Below are 24159 nucleotides of genomic sequence, written 5' to 3' on the forward strand. Positions count from 1 at the left end.
AATGAACCAAATGTTTATGTGTTCTTAAATCCCGGCTGTCTTTGGGCTACACACAGCATGATAATGGAGTCATAGGGAGGGTACATGTAGAAACGTGATGTTCCCACAATTGTGTACGCTTAACTAGAAGCTTTAATGGATATCTTTTGGCATGAAATAAACACACGGAAATATGCTTCTTTTAGGGGTCACAGCCCCTGCTGCAACTACTGACACAGCTAACGAACAAGATGTTAGGTCACAAAGGGCGACTGCCTAATTCTCGCTACACTGCACCTCCTTGTTTTCAGCATTACTTACTCTCATGAAACTAAACAAAAATAGAAGATTCTGAAAATGAGAGTTGCTTTGACGCACCTAAATAAGGTACACAACATTGACTTAATAAATTATAGCAATGTTTCTGAACAATGTTGAACACAGGTTAAGGTTCCTTAGTCAGAAATACAGACAAACAGATGAGAGCTTATCAACATTGGTATCTTCCATTATCTATGCTATGCTTTGGAAAAAAAGTTTGAGGTGGTTTTATATTTACCTTCACAGGGCATATCCTCCTGGCTTCAGGGTGAGGTTGTTGCACTGCACTGTTCTAGTCACTGCTGTCATTGTTTCCTCCTCTATTGATCCTTTCACTGTGACAACTTTGTCAGGTTTTAGGGTTAACTGGTGTTGCAAGTTTTCCTATTTCTCTCTGACATATTAGGGTGAAATCACCCTTTTTGAGTTCTGAATGTGATGCATTCCTCTTGTCTGCATAGTGTTTATCCTGTCTTTCTTCAATTTGTCTGCTAGGCAGCTACATCATCAGAAAGACAAGAGATGGGTGTCAGCTTTAATGACATGGGTCGAACATAAAACACTTGAGGCAGGGACTGGTTGGTGGTGTGATGAGGAGTTGCACAATAGTTCTGGAGGAACTTGTATAGCACCTGCCTTCCAGTGTAGCTGTGTGTACTGCTTTGCTCAGAGTTCTGCTGAATCTTTCAACTTTGTATTAGCCTGCGGCCAATAAGGGGGGATTTTCCTGTGGTGGAAACCGAGATATTATGAAACATCTGAAAAGTCTTAACTTTTCAGATAGCATTATCACTTTTCACCTCTTCTGGTGTGTCCACTGTGGAGAAGACTTTGTCCTGATAGAAATGATTTTGCATGCTGAAGTTGATTAAGTAATCTCAATGAAGGGATATCTTGAGTATTCATCCAGCATGACCAATAGGTAGTAACCTGAAAGAAAAATGTCCACAGAAATCTACTGCAACTGCAATCTGTTGCCCCGGAAAATGAGGCTGCCTCCTTCAAGGGTTGTCGAACACTTTCAGGATTGATGGCCAAGTTGCATAGCATTATCATGCAGGTTATTCCAGTTCCCCGAGTAGATCACTTTGTCAAGATGTTGTAGCAGGGGATCATTGAAGGTCTTTCTTTTTACATCTTGTTGAGTCTTTGTTTTGGATACTGCATTGAAATTTCCATAGCCCTTGGGTAGTGTTTTTGGATGAGCATGTATCAGTGCAAATATCTAGAGAATATAGAGAAACTTTGTTTTCCTTATTCAAAAAACAAAGTTTTACACAATTGAAACCAATATTTCAGTGATTTGAATAAATTCCTTAACTGGAAGTCTTCTGATTTTTTTTTTCTCTTAACTGAGAATCTTCAAATGCTTTTCCGGGCTAAAAAGAACAGAGTTAATTCCTAGTAGGGAATGACTGTCGACAGCCTGTCAAGTTCAACGGCATCTTCAGAGCGGGTCATTACCTCTACTCCTAAACCAGTAAACAATGCAGCCAGACTCATCACGCGCATTAGCAAGCCGTTAATGAAAGATGTGATCTATACTGAAATATGAATAAGCGTGGCGCTGTCACTGTGCTGCAATTGTCAGTCATTTTCTATTATTTATGAAAATCAATTGAGAAACCAACCTCAGGGTGATGCGGATTGTTATTGTGAAAACAATGCATTCAGAGTGGCATAATTTTAGAGTCATTTGGGGAATGTGAGGAGTTTGAAATGGATCTAGATTTTTTTTGCCATGAGCCATGAGCAGTTTAGACACTAATGAATGATGTTTGGGATTGTGGGGTGTTTGGATTTTGAACTGTGCGTTGCAGATGCTTATATAAGTCACGTTACAAAAAAAAAAGCAGCAGACATTTTCATCATTCTACTCTCTCTTACCTGTTTTCCCCCTTCTTCTGTCTCACCCTCCCTCTCTCTTTCCCTCTCTCCCCACTTTCTTTCATCTTCACGCAGTGAGCACACACATTATACACACTCACACACCAATTTTCAGGGATTATTATTACAGTATATATTCACCTACGTTTTTCAATGATAAATGATTTTTCTTGAACTTGCCGACTTCTCCGGTTTCATTGTTAAAAAGAATCAATCATGCTCTGAAGAAACAGATGGTGGTCTTAAATAATGCCACTTATCTTAAAGCAATGATGAAGGAGAAACCAGAGAGTGTCTCTGTATTTGTTATTGATTATGTTCTACTATTTTGGAGACTCGTCTAGACACTAGTCAGAAACAGTGCTACAGAATGAACATATCTGATTAGTCCTTAATTTGTTTTAAGTCCCCCTCCAATCAAAAGTATGTTTTCCCACAGTTGGATCACTTCACTGTGAAGAATGATGTATGTGCAGAGCTTAACACTAGAAGGATGTTGTCAAATCCATCTCCATCTTTATACTCAATGAAACCCCAATTTTAAGGGTGTGAACCTATGAGCATGATTTGTGACCACAACTAACTTGGAAGCCAATCCTTGTCCATGTGCACATACACTGATAATGGCCTTTACAGTGAAATAAGATGTTTGTGTCTAGCAGCAATAACACATATTTGCATATTTATAGATTCAGGTATTTTTAATGAAGCAGAAGGAGTAAATGCCATTTTTAAAGATTTTGACATGATAATCATACTTTAAATAATCAAAGACATACATTATTGTTCCAGGGGTATTTTATATGTCTTAATACATGTCAGGAGTAGAACTACATTCCTGAGTACTGGAATTACAATAACAGAAATGAATCTAGGAAAACTAGGAAGTTTAATAATGAAGCAGTGTTGATACTGCATGTTTCCCTTGACAGTCTGTGTTGGAAATTAATGTCACAACTATTGTTGCATTATTTGCTGCTTACTCAAAACTTCAGCAGTAATGCATAAATATAGATAGTATTAGGGACTCACAGTAATGCTGAGTTGCATCTCCTCTGGCACACTTCAAATCTCATTTGTGATGAGTATTTAAAAAGGGAGACTGATGAATGATATAGCCTTAAACTAACTTTACCTGGCCCCATTTTTTAATATGTGCGTAATGTGATTATGCTGTTGATTGTTGTAGCTATACATTTCCTCAAGGCTCCGTCCATGCCTGGTTGCTATGTTGCAGGCTTTAAAAAAACAAAAAACAAAAAAAACAAAATGCCAAATCTGCAATTAAAAGGAGCTTCTGATTATACACTGTACCTTGGGTGCGTTTTTCACGTCATACCGAAATATCAGTTAGTCGTACAGCAGCCTATAAAACATGCTTGGCTGTGCGCCTAAAGCACTACTGTCCCTTGTGAACTGTAAAATAAGGGATTCATCTGCTGCCCGCGGAAGTATCAAGTTGAAGTAGGGCTCTAACTCGCCCATAAATTATGAGCCTGGTGTTTGGTTTGTTTGCTCTTGTGTGCCGCTGGTGGAAGACATCGGGGTGGCGGCTCCCTCCTCCTCCTCACTTCTCTCATCCTCTCCCTCCCTCCATCTCCCTGGGGTGTGTCTATGGCATCGCCTCTCCTCTCCACGCCGTGCGCGCCTATGTTTGTGTGTGTGTGTCTGTTGCTGCTGCCTCCTCCCACTGCCTCCTATCTGCATCTGCTGCAGAGCTTAGCCAACACGCATCTATATGCTCTCTCTCTCTTGTTTTCTCCACTACCTGCCTATTTCTAAGCAGTAGAATATCTTTTCTCTTTCTTTCTTTGCTGAAAAAGGGTGTCAGCACACACCTACAGGACAGCTGCGGGTGCAGGGAGTCTGGAGGGGGGAGAGATGGGGCAGTCACTAGTCGTCACTTTGGAGTATTGAGGACGGCGGTGAACCGGAGGAGAGCGCCGGATGGGATAGGAGCCGTGAAACCCACATCACTCACCGCGGATTGAGCGAGCCTCCCCCTCCTCTCTCTCTCCCTCCCTTCTCTCTCTCTCTCGCTCTGTCTCTCCCTAGTCTGCAGCCTCCAAGAACAGCCGCCGCATCATTTTTTTCAGACCAGCAGCCCCCTCCCTCTCTCCCTCTCTCTCTCTCTCTCTCTCCATCTCCCTTTCTGCTGCTTGCACCACTGTGGGAATGCAGCGAAGGTAAACGAATCATAGAGGCGTCTTTCCCCCCCTTTCTTCCGCACACACCTATACTGGATCTATCATCATAGTGACGGGCTGCAGACAGACAGCTCTGGAGACACACGGCTGTCACTTCGGGAAACCAGAGCGGGGTGGTCGGCGTACAGGATTGGACCCGGATCATTTGGATTTAGACCGCTACCCAGGACACCACCACCACCACCCCATCTCACTGGTAGATCACATCAGACCCGTTCTGCTTTTGTCTCGGTTCAGTTTCGGTGGCTTTTCTCTCTACTGGATTACCAACAGCTGGAGTGACCAAAAAGGGTGACCGGGCATGGAGAACTGAGGGGCTGTGAGGAGCAAACTTGAAGTAGCCGATAAAGACACCTGCGAGAGAAGAAGGGAGCCCTCCAATGAAGGTAAAATAAAACTCAGAAGAAACCCAAGAAAATCAAGGAACAGAGGAACAATCCGTGGTTTGTATTTTAAGGACCTCATACGGCCGATAATTGAGAGTGGAGAAGGGTGCTGCCGTACCCTGGGTTGTTGATTTACGCACGCACACGAGCACGCACATGGATTTACAGCTCCAGTCTGAAGCTCACCACGCAGCGGATCGATATCCTTCTCCGTTCTTTTTTGCTTTGGCTTTTTTTTTTAACAAGGGAGTGAAGCAATCCTGGGATTTATCATCGCTTCGTTAGCGCTGAACTACAGTGAGGCGCCCCCTCGCTTCGCTCTCTCACCTGTCCATAACCTGTGTGCTCGTGTGGAAGTGTGTGTAATCTTGTGTATTCTTGTGTCTGTGTGTGCGTGTGAGTGCGCGCGTGCGCGTGTGTTTGGTTTGTTGTCCGCCAGAGGGAGTGTAGGTTATATTGCTTGTGTATGCATTTGAATGCTGTGACAGCTTTTAATTATCCGTACGTGACTGTGTGACAGTGGTTGTGTTTGATCGTGCGTTGTGGATGCTTGTGCATTAGTTCCTGTTTTATGTTTGTGCATGTAGATATATAGGCATTGTGTTGGTAATAACTACTTAAGATGCCCAGCATTTCTCCTGCTCCACATCCCCTTCCGCGTTCATGCCCTTGTGTCATTTGGCCACCTGTTTGACCTCCCTAACTCCCTAAGAGACGAAATAGCTCTGGCAGGATGAGTGAGCGCTCTGGTGCAAGCACTCTAGCGTCTATGACGCTGGAGGAGCCAGGGGCTGAACAAGCATCTCCCAGAGCCCCGGGCCCTCTCCGCTGTGGCCCCTGTGCTGTGTGGCCTCGCCAGCAGACCTGGCTGTGTGCTGTGCCCCTGGTAATGGGCTTTGTGGGACTGGGACTCAGTCTAATGCTGCTGAAATGGATTGTAGTAGGATCTGTCCAAGACTATGTCCCTACTGATCTGGTGGATCCTAAAGGTAGCATTGGACAGGACCCTATATTTCTCTCCAAACCCAGTGCCATGCCCAAGGGGCCCGACATTTCCACCGCCACCACTACATCAGCTGCCTCTACAACAGCAATGGTGTCCACTACCACGCCGCTAGCCGCTGATGGTACTGCCCCAGCGCCAAGAACTCGATCTGGGCCACCAGCAAACCACTCAGCCAATGGCAGCACTGCCAATGGAGATGGAAACCGAGCCCCACACCTTCACAACCGTGTTGGCACCCGTGTTGGCGGGACTGTGGTTACCACCTCCACCACTCGCGCCACCCGACTCACCCCACCACCAAATGGTAAGGAGGTTACCCCTCGGAGCACTGTCCGAAAAGGAAGCAGCCCTGGGAATGGGCGTAATGGACCTGCCAACGCAAAGCCAGGACAGACTTCTGCAACCACGACCACCACAGCATCCACCACAACTACCACTACTGTGAAGACCACCGCCAAGGTGCAGCCGACCACCTCCCAACCGTCAGGCCCAGTCAAACCCACACGATGGAATCATGGACGCCAAGGCAAGGGCCCAGCTACACGCCCACACCACCGCTTCCGAACACGTGAGTTACGTTTTTGGGTATTTGGAGCTGTGTGAGTGAATGTGTTTGTTTGAGGTTATCTTAAGAAGAGATCATTTCTGGAATAGTGTGAAATAGTGTGATGTCACTATAGCTACCAGTAATCAAAAATAACTGTATGCCTGGATTGAACAAAATAGTATTTTGTCTGATATGCATTGATATGACTCATGGTCTGAGAATATAAATTATTTCCTTTTATAACCACATGGAAAGTGTGCACTCCAGCAGCTTAACATTAATCGTATTCATTAGCACTGACAGATATCAGGGGATATTCTCAGTATTTTCACCCCTCTTGTCTTTATCTTTCACTTGTGCATTAATCTGATATGAATCCTCCTTCTGGAGGAGTGGTTTTTTTTTTTGCAGACTGGTTTAAGTACCATTTAAGGCAAGGTTTCATCTCGTAGAATTTATTTTGCCTGCTAGAGTTGGGACGTCAAAGCTTTGTGATGTGTGCTGTGACCAAGGACAGTGTAGCCTATTTGTGATATGAAAACAAATAACGGGACGCAGTAAGGTGTCGAAGTGAGAGAAAGGTTAGCTTACACCTCCTGTCTAGAGGAATCAGATACAGCAAGGCCACACATTCCATTTAGATGAGAGGATACTGGGATCAGAGTGTCGCAGGTACTGCTTTTACACTGCAGGGAGTAACTGAGAGGGTGAGAGAGAAAGAGATGGCTCAGAGGGGAAAAAAACACAGATATGGGAATGAGAATAAGGTGGTAAAGGACAAGTGGATATAGTCAAGAAGAAAAATAGTTTGAAAAACAACAAAAAGCTAAGGAGGATGGCGAAGGAAGAAAGAGAATACAGGAAGCATAACAAAGGAGAAAGAAGAGTGGGAGCTGCGAGTAGAGAGATGGCAGATGGAGTGGGCTAAGTGAGGGAAAGGCTTGAGGGAGATAGAGGGTATAAAACAGGGGAGCTGTAAATTTTGCATATTTAGCATTGTGTAAAAAAGGAAGACTTCCTGATTATTCATTTAACAAGGGACATGTTTTTAACATCACAAGGTATTTTCATCAGATGTAGGTGGGGCAGGATGTGAGTGTAATCATAAGTACTGACTTTGTATGACTATGTAGTTGTGCTTTTTTTTTTCTTCTCAAACTCAAGCGGCTCTATTTCTATTGCTATTTCTAGAATAGTGCTTTTGTTTCTTTTATAAATATAATGTTTATATATCTCACAGGATCCAGTGGCTAATTATTACTGTGATACACAAACATATTAGGTAAATATGTGTAGATTCACCATGGGAGTGAATTATGAAATCATCAATTTTATGTTTTATTTGTTTTTTCCCATTAAGCTACTCCAGGGGGCAAAATGTTTAAAATGAAAACTGAAACCTTCATTTCTCAATATTTCTGGTGTGGATCACTTTCGGACAGGGGATCCGGTTTACTTGGTATCCTCTCATTCATCAGTTGGATGCGTCAATGGGATCGATTCCACACGCAAGCAGTGATCAAGTGACATAATTTCCTTCTTCCTTACCTCGGGGTGAAACATTTGCAGCACAGATGGTTGGATATTGGATGTTAAATCATATTGTTTTTGCAGTTGCACAGCTTTGAAAAGAATAACTAAAATGTGTGTGTGTGTGGTGGGGGTGGGTGGGTGGGTGGGTGGGGGGGGGGGGGGGGTCGCAGCCAGCTTGAATGAAGTTGTTATAGTGGATTCCAGTGATGACAAAATTATCAAAATTCCCACAGAAGCTCCCCAGATTCCTCCTTTTGCATAATCCACTTCTCTAGACTCAATTACTTCACTCGACAAAAGAGCTGCCTAACAGCTGAAGCTGCCAAACTGTGTAGCCTGCTTGTGTGAACATCAGGAAGCATCTGTTTGTGCTGTATACTATAAAAGGGCACTGGCTTCAAAAGCTAAAGCATACTTAGTAAAGCTGCCATGAGTTAATAAAAGCTTTCAGATATATGAGTAATTTTTGGTGAAGGCTGATGCTTTTGATCAGCCTACATTTTGAAATCATGCAGAGTGGGCTGACATTTTGGCCCACTTGTGGAATCTGTTTTCCTGCATTTAGTAAATATCTGTCAGGCAACAGGTTGCATTTTGCAGGCACAAAAAGAAAAACACATTTATGTTATGCTCAAGGAGTTTTACATCAATGGGCACCTTTGCAGAGGATTCAAAAACCTCCACCAAATTTAAAAATCTTTTGAATGTAGATACTAGAAAAACTAATTAAAGTTGCAAACTCTCAGTCCGTTCTGTGGTTGACAAAAGCATCACCATGGTAGCATTTGTTATCAAAGCTCTTTGGTAAGCATTGGTAATAATTGCTGACATCAATGATGATAAAAACCTTCCTGGAAAAAATGGTTTTAATTGTAGAAATAGATTTGGTGTTTCTGTACCTGTGTGCCACATCTGGATAAAGAGTGCTCAGTTCCGGTGCACAGCTAGACAAAGGTGTTAGTTCCACCCATGTAGCACATTAGCTAATTGTTATTCTTTCCGAGGCACTGATTGGATCGGCAGATTTGAGAGTCTGGACCCAGGCAAACTATCACTTATTTTGCCGAGAATGTTAGCATTGACACATCCCATACTTTCACTGTGTTCATTATATACTTTAAATAATAATATTTCAACATTCAAGGCTGTTACAATAATTACATTATTGACTTATTGCACAATGACGTAATTATCAACTTCATCCTGTCTATATATCGACTTATTGTATAATACATGGACATGACCTTGATCATATTTTTACCTCAATACAACACTTCGCATTAGCAGCTAAGACACTGTTCATTCCTCACTGTGCACGTCCTGAGAGGAGACTGCAGAAACAAGCTGTGCTGCTTATATGATGGCAATCTGCGTTTTTACAGAACCATAGCGCCCACTCTCCAATACCATCCCCTGCCCCCCTTGTGTTATTATGCCATTATATTATCATTATGTCAGTGGTATAACATGATCCTCAAATGACAATAATAGTCTATCGCAATTATTTCTGAAGCAATATATTGTCCAACAAAAGTAGTTATCGTAACAGGCCTGATTAATGTCTTAATTGTCTAATATCTGACAGAATCAGGCTGAAATCACATTTAATACATTAGCTGTATCCTATAGAGAAGTATGTGATTGTTCAATCAAAAGTTTTCTCAATGAAAACTTGTACTTGTACTTGTACTTGTGCCACTGGAAAGAAAGACATTTGCTAATAGGTTAGTTTCAACAAAAGTCTTATTGGACTGATTCACTAGTTGAATTTGCTGCATTTTACAGGCTTTTAAAGTTTATGCAGGAGCTATTCAACCTTCAACTATCACATATTTTCACTCACAGTATTCATGAAGGATTAAAATGTATACTGAACTGGATCAAGTCAATGAACCAACACTTTACCTTAGAACATATATGGCTACAATTGAATGCTTAGTGTTCAGAGTGGACCACTACCATCTGTCAAGTCAAGGCTATGCTGTGTGTTTTAAATGGCTCTTGTTGCGATATTGTTCCATCCTGAGTCTAACATTGACACTGTTACCACAGGTTAAAGTATTCAAGCATTTTCTTTACTGGATGCTATTTTTTATACACACAACTCCTGTGGTGTGTGTGAGTGTGTGTGTGTTTATTAACATAACCCCTGTGTGCAGCATTTATCTGCTATATTATATGCACAGCACTAACATAGTAGCAGTATTCTTAAGGGCAAAACACAGCCTTTTATGAGGCTATCTCCAGAGTTCTGGGAATGTAGTCTTGGCTGTATTAAGCTTATTGTAATAGTATGTAGAGTTGTGCAATGCAGCGTATTTAAATTGTAATGATACACAGAAAATGTCTCAGCCGATGATGAAATGCTCTGTAAAACATGGCTTCAGGTGCATTTGTCTTTACCCACAGTCAAGTAATCTCACATTTGATGTTAAGTTGTGTGCTAATGCAGTAATACTGCACGGTCTTGGGTTTCAGATAATATGCATATAGGAGCCATTATCATTATGTTTTTCCACTCAACTCATCACCATTGCTCCTGCTGAAGATCTAACTGAATCACTGTGTCGTGGAAGAAAGACAAGCTCTGTCCATTGGGGATAATGTCATATTTTACCTACTCCTTTTGTCTTTTTTTCTCCTCCTCTGTCTCCTCCTCTCCCTTTTCCCCTATGGTTATTGTGTCTGCCTCCATGTCATTGTCTTCCTCCGTCTATTTTTGCCCTGCTTTTGTGCTTCCCATTTCCCTTAATACGTTAGCTCCTCAGCTCACATTCATGAGCATATGGGCAGACACAGAAAAACTGGTGCACTTGTGAACACAAAGACAAGCCTGTAGCATGTGTGTGTCCATACTCATGAATCTATTATCTGGTTTTCTGCATTTTACGCTATTATGTATCCTACTCCAGTCTCTTCATACAAGCCCCATTGGCTCAGAAGTAGGGAAATAACAGGCGAATGGAGCAGTGCACAATGAATGCCTGTTGGGAAACCATGGGACTCTGTGTTGGCTGCGGGCCCATACCACTCTTCTCGCTTGCAAGAAATCTTCCTTAGTGAAGTGTGGTTGTAATTCCATGCACATCTCAGTAGCCTGATTCCAGACTTTTGAATCCCCACCCACATTAGAATTTTTGTCAAGCAATTCAAAAGGTCTGGTGTTGCTCTTCAATGGAATCAATGGCTGTTCCCCCAGTTGGGGAAACAACCGATTCAGTCAGCGCCTTTATAGGTTGGAGTCGTTTTAGGAGCGTTGTCAAACTGGGCAAGAGCCAGAATGGATAGAGACTGACACAGCTATCAAGGCTGTTGTAAATCAACTGACTGAAACAACAGCTATTAAATCAGAACAGCTGTGCACTGAAGGCATTTAAAAAAAAAAGATGAAAAAGTGTTGTTGCTGTTCTCCCTATGGGTTTAATTTATCAGTTGGCTCCTCTGGTACTTGAGACACTGGATCGGGAGTTTTCAATGCTTACAGTCAGTCTTGCATCTTGGTGCCGCCTGTGCAAAAGTTTTTCTTTGGGTTCTACATTGAACAGAATTCTTGATTTTTTTTTTTTTTTTATCACTCCTTTATACTACAGAATAATTTAGTGCACAAGACTTCTATCAGCATGGTAAATGGAAGGCTAAGTCATTGCTGATGCAGATTCAATGTCGCCCAAAAATGATGTTTGAGCAGATGGATTCTTTGGTTACAAGCAGTTAGTTTTTGGCGAAATAACCCATGTAAAGAGAAAGAAGCAAATGTCAGACTGAAAAGTGAAGAGGTAACAATATGACACTTCAGTCTGAATAACAGGCTAGAATCACACACAAAGTCAGTCAGTTATTGTGCCAAAGTTGTATTTTTTTCAGATAGAAGAATATAGGATCGCAACATCGACAGACGTTTCCTCTGATGTCACTGGAAAAAAGAACACAAATGGAGGTTTTTCCTGACACGCAAGCCCCTGTTACTTTTTTTGTTTTTTTCCTGAGTATACATGACGCCTGCACAAAGTACTACTGTAGAACCAGTGGAGCGTGTAAGGGGGATTAAAAACAAAGATATAAATCCAGTTTGTCTCTCTCTCTCTCTCTCTCTCTCTCTCTCTCTCTCTCTCTCTCTCTCTCTCTCTCTCTCTCGCTCTCTCTCTCTCTCTCTCTCTCTCTCTCTCTCTCTCTCTCTCTCTCTCTCTCTCTCTCTCTCTCTCTCTCTCTCTCTCTCTCTCTCTCTCTCTCTCTCTCTCCAGGGAGGTCATGCTCAGATTTGCCAGGCTGCCTCTGAGACCCCTCTGTCTCTCCTGAGACACGCTCTGCTTGTTCGTTGAGGCTGGCCCAAGCACGGCTGCCTCTGCACAGTGTGTGCATGCAGCTGCGCCAATTTACAAATATCTTTGTAGTTTAAAGGCAAGGTCTCACGCCTGCCTTTCGCATTTTTTGGCTCCAAGTCATTAAGGAACATTTTAGCCCTGTCTTTATTTGTTGGTCTCAGCGTGTGAGTTGCTGATCAGCCTCAGTGGAGTAGCATGATGGTGCAATTTAATGTTAGCACACTGAGTCCTTTCAAAGATGTTTTTGTTGTTAGTTACAATGAATACTACTTTGCTTATTGGAAATACATATTATTTGTTTGACTCGACTGCAATATAGATGTAAAACTGTCTGTCAGTGGTGGACACTGTACATCATGTTAATTGGTTTTACAAAGCTTAAACTTTTAAGCGGGAGTGGCTCAGGAGGTATAGCAGCTCGTCCTTGGGCAAGTTACTGAACCCTAAATTGTCCCCGATGGCAGTGCCAGCGGTATGTGAGTTTGTGTGTGTGTGAATGTGTATGAGATTGGATCCTGATGAGCAGGTTGACACCTTGCATGGCAGCCTCTGCCATCAGCATGTACATGTGTGTGTGAATGGGTGAATGCTGACATGTATTGTGAAATATTGTGAGTGGTCAGAAGACTAGAAAGGCGCTATATGAATGCAGCCCTCTTACCATTACCATTTCATTGTTTAAAATGAATAGCAAGTTATTTCAGTGAAGTGCTTTTCAGGAATGTTAAGGTACCAGAAATAGAAATTATTCAGGCGTTGGCAAAATAAATGCCTTTAGACACACTACAGTACAGTATATGTAATTTTTCTTACACTGTGTGCCAGCTGGCTTCCATTAATGTTTCTGTTGTGCAAAAAAATGTACATACAATCTCAAAACAAAGAGCTTTGGTTCTTTTCCCAATTAATCAGACATGTTGCCTGAAAAAAAAGAACAATATTGGCATTGCAGAGATTCATCAGACAGTAGAAGAGGGGCAGATATTTGTACTTGCAAATTAATGAAACTGTGCAATATTCTGCAGTGTTGGCCCTGAACATTTAGCTAGCAGAGACACTTGACACTGACGGGCACCAATTACAAAGTAAAATACATTATTGTATTCAGTGGGGTAAGCCTGCAGACAAATTATCCTAGAGTGACAGCCCAGCGAATGCTTGGAATTTTGTGGGAATTGATCTCATGCCCTTTCCATCGCTGGTGCCGCGCTCTACCCGCTGAACCTCGTACAATCAATAAGGAAGAGGGAGGGAGAGAGCTCTGAGTAAGAAGGGCTGAGAGAGGACGAGTGAGAGAGAAGGACAGAAACATGGTGTGTTGGACACAAAGGGGAGAGAAATTAATTTATTGGGGACGAAGACTGTCAAAAACCATGAGAGCATGCTCAAGAAGTAAAGATCCAGCAGTACAGTAAAAGCATATAGACATCACAGTTGAGTGGATGAGCCTCTGCCAGACATTTTACATATCTCAAACCGCCATTCTCCCTGTTCTATTATTATCTCGCTCATTTTTATGCAGATTGCCCCTAAGGTATTATCCATATTTGAATTTTTCTAAGTATTTCACTTCAGTCCTGTCATCAGAATGTCTGCATGATGTATCCTATACAGAACTGAATCTGCAGGATATGTAAATCAGTGAAGGTTATCAGTGTATCATATACTATACATTATACATGCGTTTTATGGTACCATAGGTGTGTGGGTGAACGTCTATTAAATAACAGGATAATGTTTTTGACATGAAGAAAATGAGGGAAGCATTTATCACAATGATTTCTGGATTAAAAAAAAGAAGTGCTACAAGACAATAAGTGCAGCAGTCACAGCTTTTTGTTGAGCATTTATCATACATTATCATGATGCATACTGCTGTTGAGGGCGCGATAGTGAGAAAAAAGGAAGAGTTGACAGGTAAACATGAGCAATGTGCTAAAGGTTTAGATTCAGATTCAGATTTTATTTACTTTAGACCACACGTCGTGGTCTAGAGTACATGAAATAGAGAACATGAAAGAAAACAGCTGCTCAATGGCAAACAACCAGAATAGATCTTTAGCACAAAGTAAGTTGTTTAACGTGAAGCAGAACATTACCTCGCTCACATACAATCTGTGGTTTATCTGTCTGCGATGATATTGTAAGTTTAAATATAGACAGATGGTTTGGTTGCTTTTTTCTATTCTCAACCATGTTTGTGTTTTTAGATTCAAGCAAAACATGATATTCATCCCCGAGACAGTTGTCATTACATAAATTACAGAACTTTTTATGCCTTTCTAGACTTTCATATCTATTTTAGGAATTCTGCTATTAGAAGCTCAGAAATTACCCCGTTTTCACAGAGTATATACCTATTTAGTCCTTTTTAAATTCACAGTAAAAGTCACATGACGACATACTTTGGAGCTCGTAATGCCACTTCTGTAAAAACTGATCTTTTAAGCTCTGCTCAGCTGCTAGCTTCAGCCATTTGATATCATCAAATCTCTGATCCAACCAAAGGTAGGAGAACGCACATTCATCTAATATTTGCTGAACAGATGTAATCCACAGGAATACATATGTTCTACTGATGTTAAAGTTGAATAAAGAATTATCCATTGCCCATGAGCTTGTTCCCTTCCATCTCCTTGTAACCAATAATTCTCTTTTTAATACCAGATGTAACCTCTTCTTAACTTTGCATGTATACAACATAACTAGTGTCACAAACCTATCAGAAAGCTCCAGTCTAACATCTATTTGTAAATCAAACTTCTTAAACTTACACAGTAAAGCAAATATAACTCTAGAGGCCTGTTCAAAAAGTTCCTTGATATGAATTTTAAATAAACCTTTGTAACACCTAGGTAGCAGTGTCTAACTCCTAATCCATCATGGAAGAATTGGTACTTCTTAACATCAGTTTTTTGGTGGTCAAATATTGTATCTTTAGTGCCGTTTATGCTTTATTTGTATTTCCTATAATAACACATTTGATCAGTCACTTTTTGAAGTCTTGTTGTTGCCATAAAAGCACAAGTTAATATTGTCTATCACTGTGTCAACACATCTAGTTGGCTTGCATCCATTGTGCACCAGATAATCCTCAAGGTCATTTATAAATAATGCAATGTATGAACAGTGGGGAGAAGTTTTCACACTGTCTGACCCCGGTCAAGCTGACAAAAAAAAAAATCCCCTTTTACAAAAACACAGTACTTGATATGGTAATACATGTTCACATTGACATTAAACAAAAGTGCATCTCTCCGTACCGTATCAGTGCTTACTAGAGTCAATGAAACAGTTCAGCATGTTCAAGTAGAGTATCCATTTTGAAAACTAGCCTGGTTTTCCTTCAAAATACTATTATTGTAACAAAACTCAGTATATGAATGAAAATCTTGCCAAAATAAAAGTGTAATACCATGATAGTTATTATAATATTCAATATCCCCATTCCTCTTATAGATTGGCGAAATAAGACCAGTAAGCCATTTTTTAGGGATTATCCCCGAGCTCGGGATCATGTTGAACAATTTAACATAAATAGGTAAGAAGATGCTAGCTGTACTCTTGATGTATTCATTTAAAACTTGACTTATACTAGCAGCCTTATTACTCTTAAGGTTTCGGTATACCTTCTGCAATTTCCTCCTCTGTGAAATCGGCATTTAGAACCCCAGTAGGAAATATATCGTCATTACTGACCTCCTGGGGTTTAGACATTTTTCAGCTGGGTTGTGGCATTTTTTATCCTTATTATTATCTGTTTGGGTTTTTACCTTAATTTTCCTGAGCTCACAGTTAAATTGTTTTCTATGAGCTCCCCATGTCTTCAATTTATTTTCATATTCTTTATTTTTAGTCCTTAAGTTTTCCCTGTTTCTTTTCACCTTTATATTCATTATGCACCTTCTTTGCTTTAAGATATATCTGTCTTTTATATGAACATTTAGAATCAAACCATGATATTTTTTGTCTTATTGCTTTTCCACAGCTTTCTAGTGAAAGTATCTCTCGCACTATTTCATCATCCACAGACATAACATCCCAATTACGTAACAGATTATCCAAATTGCTGAACTGTATGTTATCTTCATACTCCTCTTTTCTCCTTGTGCCATTTACCAATTTATGTCCCATATATTATAACAGGATCTCATGATGAGTCACTGGCTCCTCATTGTATACTTTATAGTTCCCACACAACATCAGTTCAACAATACAGTGCTTATCTGAGGACAGACAATCAAAATCATGCACATCTTCTTCTTTTTTTATACTTTGCCTAATATAAAGGGGGGAACCAATCATTTAGTCAATCACAGTATTATCAGTTGAAGTAATTTTCCCTACAAATCTATCCTCTCCTCATCTGCCATTTAAGATAGAAAAAGCAAGGCTTTTGCACATATCTAAAAGAGCAGTGCCTTAGCTGCCATAGTTTATAGATACATCTAGTTTCTTTCTCCTCAGTGGTATTTCAGCCAGTTTTTTGGTAGTACACAAAATTCCTCTCACATATGAGAAGTTAGCTGGCGTCAGGAGAAAGATCTAGGATAGCTTGTGTTAGATTGGCAAATATATCATGATTAGAGTATCAACTCTTGTTTGGCAGGATATAAACTATGGAGCACCAAGTCTTTCTCATAGTTCCTTATATTTTTGTTGATTTGTACACATACACACACATCACTATGGACTATTTTCAGCACACACTTACCACCAAGGCAAGGCAAGGCAAGGCAAGGCATTGCGCATTTCATACACAATGGCAACTCAATGTGCACCAATAGCATTACTTATGACTGCACCTGATTGCCTGTTAGTGAGATTATGTTGATTCTTGATAAACACTTGGTAGCCTATGTGATGAAGTTGTCAGTTAAGTCTGGTATGTCTACATCATCTGAGTTTATCTCATTGAGGCACTGGACATTGTATTTTTTGATCATTTCAATGAAACCCAGGATTTCTCATTTACTTCTCATGTCACACACATTTAGGGTAATTATCCACAGATCCTGATTGTTTGTTGTCAACATCGTCTCCAATCATAAAGAGAACATACTGGTTGTTGATAGTTATTTATTTTCCGTCCTTCTTTCAAATGACTTCGTCATCTGTGATGTATGTGAATTTGCTTTTCTCCTCAACATATTTTAAGAGTTTATACATGAAATGTTTTCCTCTCAGATGAATACTTTATTGTCCATATCGTTTTTACTTCAGCTTCCTCTTATTCATCATCAAATCTTCCATGTTTCTTCTGCTCACAAATCTGACTATCACTGGACAGTTGTTGCACTGCCCAGCCAGTGTGCTCCTTTACATATGAACTGTATTCTACATCATTTGTCTCATAATAATTAGATTGGAAGACTCCTGTAGAGGCACTACTGTTTTTCTTCATCTTACTGTTATTCATGGGCAGAACATCCACTTGCAAGTGGGATGGTTGATCACAGTATGAGCATAGGTTGGGTGTATTTTGCTGACAGAGCTCTTCCTTTTGGTTCGAGCATGGTGTCATTCAACTTCTCTTGTGGCTTTTCCGTGACAAACTCATCCATGGAACCAATTTCAGAACATTGTCTCCTTGTAGTAGACTTCTCCATTCTCCAACCAACCTCCCCTACAAGCAAGCTAAGGTTGATTCACCTGTTCTCTTGCCAGTAAAACATTCAAAAGCCTCCCAACAGGTAACTCAGGGCTGTGTGCTGAGCCCCTTCCTATATGGTTTATACACACATGACTATGTCCCCTCCCACCACTCAAACATCATCGTCAAGTTCACAGACGACACCACAGTGGTGGGTCTCATTTCCGACGGCGAGTCTCCTCATTCAGGTTCCTCGGTGTGCATGTGGCTGACGACCTAACATGGTACACCAACACTTCAGCGGTGGTGGGCAAGGCTCAGCAGAGACTGCATTTTTTAAGACTACTGAAAAAATGCCTCCTGGAGGCAAATCTGCTGCAGACCTTCTATCGCTCCACAATAGAAAGCATGCTGGCATACTGCATCACGGTGTGGTATTCCGGCTCCACATCCAAAGACAGAAAAGCCCTGCAGGGGTCATTAAGTCGGCACAAAAAAATCATTGGCTGCCCCCTGCCCTCCCTGGAGGACATTGCAAATTCTTTGGGGCTTAACAGGGCTAGGAAGATCCTGTCTGACCCATCTCACCCCGGCTAAGGCCTCTTCAACCTTCTGCCCTCCGGCAGAAGATACAGGGTCTTGAGGAGCCGAACAAACCGACTCAGAATTTTTTTTTATCCTTGGGCAATCAGGCTCCTGAACAGTTAACCCCCACAGCACCTTGTAAACCATCGCACAACCAATGCAACTAACAGTAGCCAACATCTACCTGAGTGTAACATATGCAATATGTGCAATAGACTTTGTGTGTGTGTGTGTGTGTGTGTGTGTGTGTGTGTGTGTGTGTGTGTAAATAGCTCTTAAAGTATTTTGTTGTTTTATATATAATAGTGCAGTGCCCATGTAAAATCTGTTTTTGCGTGTGTTTTTACTACAAAGTAGCCCGGGCTATTCAAAGTGTTTTCAGTTTCATCCATTTTTTTGAGGGTCTGAAGTGTGTTTCATTTTAGCCAAAGCTCCGCTGCCTTATACCCTCTCTAAAGTCTGATTTCCACCAGGTCCGTCAGCGTCGCTGAACGGCTGTGCTGCAGTCACCTGAGCTGATCGCTGCCACTCTATTCAATGAGAGTGTTTCCACCAGGAGGCTCTCTGTGCCACAGCGCTATCAATCCGCAGCATTTCTATTTTTGAATTTTTTATCCAAACAACGTTAAACTTGGCTTACTCGTGCCAGTAGCAAGACACCTGTCACGTTTGAAATCAATCATATGATCGGTTCGAGAGATATGCGAATAACAGACAGACAGACAGACATTCATGTCATTTATTTTTTTGTTGATTTGAGCCTCTTAGGCAGCACTTCTTCTCAGGCTGTGTACATACATTATCTTTCCTCCTTCAGTTGAAAAGGCAGACCCAAACCACATTCGTGGCCCTAACCTTAACTTTCCACATCCTAAAGCATACAGAGCTTGATGTGGTGCTAAAAGGCCTGGGACCAAGTGCCTCATGAGGGAATTTGGCCTGGGAAAAATCCCCATTCCCCTCCTTGTGTTTCATGTTGTGCTTCACTGTTCACAACACAAACACACACAAATATTTAAAGATAACAAAAATCAAATAATTCAACCCAGAAATGTTACTGAAAATTTAACCATAATGTTCAAGTCAAGTGCTCAGTTTCAAATATGACTTAGTATCTAATTATGTCCAAAATTACAAATTATGTTGATTATTTTTTACAAATACAGTGAAAGTTTATCTGATGCTTTTGAGTGATGTTTGATTCTCAGGGAACTCATAGATTGGCAAAGGAGAGGCTTGCCTACCAGGGTTGGAAACTAACTTTTCTAAACTGTGAATTTTAAAATGTGAAATTTACCAAACACTGACAGATAACTGTTCAAATACATCTTTATTGTGTGTCTGAAATCTACCAGCCGGTTTCATATTTAACCAGCATTGCTAATTTCTCACCCTGTTGCCTACTGTAAGTACCGACTGAGGCCATCTTAGGCCTTCTTAATGTCACTGTGTGATTTATGTAGACAAAATGTCCACCGGGAGGTGGCAGAGAGAAGAAGAGGTGGGGTGGTGGGATGTGTGTGGGGGGTGGTATTGGCTGAAATATTAATGTATGGGAAGGGAAACGTGGAATGTGTGTTGCCGGAAGTGTGAATAATTGATGAGGCTTCCCTTTTATAAAGTGCTTGAGATGTCCCATGCTCTGGAGTCTAATGGCAGAAACATGGTATAGGATCTTACTGTATGGTAGATGGCCTCCACAGAGACCCAAGCACCAACAGTCATAATATTAGAAGTCCCAGGAAACAAAATCAGCAAAATCTTATATTCACAGCTTTTTTTTTGCTCATCTCTTCTGATAAATGCAGCAAAAAGTACTCCACAGAGTTAATGGTTACTAATGTTTCCACTGAGAAATAAAGGTGTTCTTAGCCTACGGAAAGAAATAATCCTAATTGAAAGTAAACAGTGGGATCATTATTGTCTCTGAACATGACTCAACTGCTTTATATCTTTTCAAATTGGAAGAAATGGAGGAAAGAGAACAATTTTAAAGACTGGGTTTAGTGGTGGTGGTGATGTGTGTGTGCTGGGGGAGTACTCACTAACTCACTCATTTTAATCACATGCTGTCATGCCTACTTACCCACAAGTCTGCCACAACATTTTCTTTTTTTTTTGCTTTTTAGGAATGGGAACGCTTTACTGTCCAGTTTCTAATCCACAAAACCATTTGCAATTGTTCATTCACTCAGTCACTCAGTCACTCAGTCACTCAGTCACTCAGTCACTCAGTCAGTCACTCACTCGTTCATTCGTTCATTCGTTCATTCATTCATTCATTCATTCATTTATGTGCAGATAATGCAGCGACTTGCTGATAGCTCAAGGGCCACTGAGATATACTAGTGCATGTGGCTGTGGCAGTGCAGAGAGGATTACAGTCCATCATATCTGATCTGAGACTGTTAGATCCCAATATTGAATTACGGACCCTGCGGGGTCTCTGGTTCCGTTATCAATTTGCAAATGAATAATCCGGAAAGGAAGGGGATGGGGACTACTGGTGGTGGTGATGGTGGTGGTGGTGGGGGATGCGTGGCTTTGAGGCAGGTTTTGGTGGGATGCAACAAATCTAATAACAGCCCATTTTTTCTGTCCTAGTGGTGACACAACTACAGTGCCATGTGTGATTTAGGTATTACAGAGCTTGAGTTATTCCCTATTCAATTGGATATACAGTCCCATTTTGGAGGGATTACAGCTGTAGTGGCTGAATAAAGCCTTCATTAACCATTATAAAAAACTTATTTATGGCCTACAAATCCTTTAGAGAAACATTTTAAAAGCTCTATGAGGGGTTGGGAAAGGGGAGCGCTGTGTGTATGATTTTAAGACATGTATGATATAGAGTATGATGTAGTTGAGTTTCATTAAAGGGGGCAAATCATGTGGATTTCCTGATCTATATTTATATTTTGGGTTTTCTGGTCTAGAAGCAGTAGTTGGATTTAAGTTTTTTTTTCCATCATTGTCTTCATTAAATGTCAACTTCATCTGTGCATGTTTGAGCCTCAATCTGATCTGGCATATGCAAACAACAGAACTAGCTGGAAGCAGAGCTTTTGACTCTCACAGAGTATTTTTACATTCACCTCAAGTTTTGAACTTTGTCCATGTTTAACATAGACATCTGACATCATAACAGTATAAAAATAACATGAAATCACATAAAGCATATGTCCCCTTTAAAATTGAATTACATTGCCCAGTACTTTTTTAAGTAGTTACTCAAGTAACATTTCATACTAATAATAATGATGATTTAAGTTTAAATCAATTAACATTGTTAATTTAAAACTTGCACTTATCTTATTGGCATGAAAATACGCCTCCAGTTGTAATATGTAATTGAGGCAGAGTTGCATCAATTCCTCCAAACTCTGTTTCTAAACCCCTGATTATTGCCAAAAAGGACAGACATCCAAGTCACGACTTTAAACTGAGGTATGTGCAGCATGTGGAACACGATTTCTCACTAGTACTGCTTCACACATAGCATCTGGGTACATGACGAGCCTGCAGGAAAGTGTGGATTGCGGAGGTTGCAGCAGTCGGATTGATTCACTGCAATGTGTGGCCCGCTGCCACCTCCAGTGACGGGAAATGTGCCATGGTGCCCCGGTTGAGATGGAGAGGCTTGTTGTGGTGTGTATGGAGGTGGAGGTGAAGATGGAGGTCACCTTTCTCTCTCTCTCTCTCTCTCTCTATCTCTCTCTCTCTCTCTCTCTCTCTCTCTCTCTCTCTCTCTCTCTCTCTCTCTCTCTCACCTCCCTCTCTCTCTCGCCTCCCTCCCACTATCATTCATGCCTCTATACTTAGTTTCTCCTTTTTTATCCTCATCCTCCTGTCTATTTTAAGACACCCTCTTTCCTCTCTCTTGCCTCTCAGTGCTTCTTTGTGGACTTCCTTCATTCACCTCACATAACTGACAGTATGAATATACCAGCCAATGAGACTTCTTATCTTCGGAGTGTACCGGAAGAGAAATGAGTGTCATTTATCATTCTGTATCCACTTCTGTCACCACCTCCTTCAAAGAATTCCGAAGGCACCACTTATATCATTATCTCGTGTGATGCACGTTTATATCAGCCTCTGTAAAGTCCATAATATGCTGAACTTTAAAGCTGCATAGATGTAATATGCTTAGTCATAAGGGTGGGTGAAAAAAATCAATACAAGTAAGAATCACAGTTCTTATCTTCTATGATTCTGAATCGATTCCCAAATGTCAAAAACAGATTTTCTAAATGTTAATTATTAAAGTTATATTGACAGAACGAAAAGGGCGGAACTCAGCTGCGGACAGTCTACAGTGCGTACACGCTAGAGGTATCTTGTAGTTCCTCTTCAAAAACAAACGTGAAGTATACTGAATACTTTATTACACCATATCTCAGAGACTTAAATGAGCAGAGTAGCGATCTTCAGCACAAACTAACAAGATCTGTTGACCAATACACACTGCAGCATTAAACAACATAAACCAACTCTATTGTGGTGAATAAAATAATTCATGCAGTGTATTTCTTTTCAAAAACCCTACACCCATTCAGCATCTTGGAAAACGATGGGTTTCCCCGAAGCTAATGGTGCAGCAGACAGACTGCTGCCCACTGCTAGAGACATGACACCATCCTCCTCTCTCCTCCCTTTACCACAGACTGAACACACCAACTTCTGTTTTTACAAGGTATTTAACCAATGATGCTGGTTCAGTAAATTACACTTTCATTGCAGGATTGTCATACAGGCAGAAGACTGTAAAATGCTTTCAAATTCATGAATGGTTAACTTTTTAAAATCAAAAAGCTGCAGATAATTTATAATTGCCAGTTATGTTTCATATTGCATTACACTGACTATGGATGAATGGCTTGTAACAGTACATTGGATAGACTAAAAATTATATCCACTTTCCTCTTCATTCAATTAAGAAGTGGTTTTGAATTGAGAATCAATTCTGAATCAAATTGGTCACCCAAGAATCAGAATCAAACTATAAGATTCCCAAAGATTTCCACCCCTACTTTTACGACAGCTCATTGCATTACGTAATAATTTCCATTCACATCTTTTTGCACTTTATTGTAGATGTCAAATGGGATTACGAATATCCAATTCATCTGTTATTTTCTACAGCATTACATAATGGCAATATGTAATGTCTGAAATGCTCAAGTGAGGAATAAGCTGATTTTTAACTATTTTAACTATACAATTACGACTCTCAGAGGTGGAGAGTGGTGCTAGTACTCACTCCTTCAAAAGGCAGGCATTTCTGAATACATTTTTCTGCCTTAAAACTCTGGAAGGTTGTAAGTGAAGGTAAATCCTCCATGTGCCATCTTCCCTCTAGAATTTTAAAGCGGGACTTCAACAGTGTCTCAGATAATGTCCTGAAAATTAAAAACATATCCCTTGAGTATGGGATTTTTCCAGTCTCTTTTCGAAACTATTGCTGTTAAGCCTTTCCCTAAAGAAACCCTTTAAAGTCTTCTATCAAACCTTTCTTTAACAGTATAAGAAATTCACCCAAAAAGTTGGATGTATCCTACACATACTGGGCACAGCATTGCCCTGCAGATGTACAGTACCTCATACAGCCCCACCTCCAAACTAACTCTCCATTGTCTGTATGAAGGGTGATATGTAACACATCAATATTAATAGTATAGTCATGTGGAATTAACCTGGTTTTAAAGATTAAGCAACACCTTGTATTGTATTGTTAGAGTTTTTGTGTTTTTTTTTTCTTTTTGCCAAATTATTCAATCTAAATTGAAAGAT

At 40.7% G+C, this 24159-nt stretch overlaps 1 protein-coding gene across 1 annotated transcript in view; it reads left to right on the forward strand.

Moving 5' to 3' along the window:
• The first annotated feature begins 5443 nt into the window (after nt 1-5443).
• Nucleotides 5444-24159, forward strand: part of nrg3b (neuregulin 3b) — a 204406-nt gene continuing 185690 nt past the window's right edge. Inside the window, 2 exon segments of the mRNA XM_053340829.1 lie at nt 5444-5485; nt 5487-6354. Of these exon segments, the coding sequence (XP_053196804.1) occupies nt 5444-5485; nt 5487-6354 (910 nt within the window).

Source organism: Scomber japonicus, chromosome 20, assembly GCF_027409825.1.
Source record: "Scomber japonicus isolate fScoJap1 chromosome 20, fScoJap1.pri, whole genome shotgun sequence".
Lineage (NCBI taxonomy): Eukaryota > Metazoa > Chordata > Actinopteri > Scombriformes > Scombridae > Scomber > Scomber japonicus.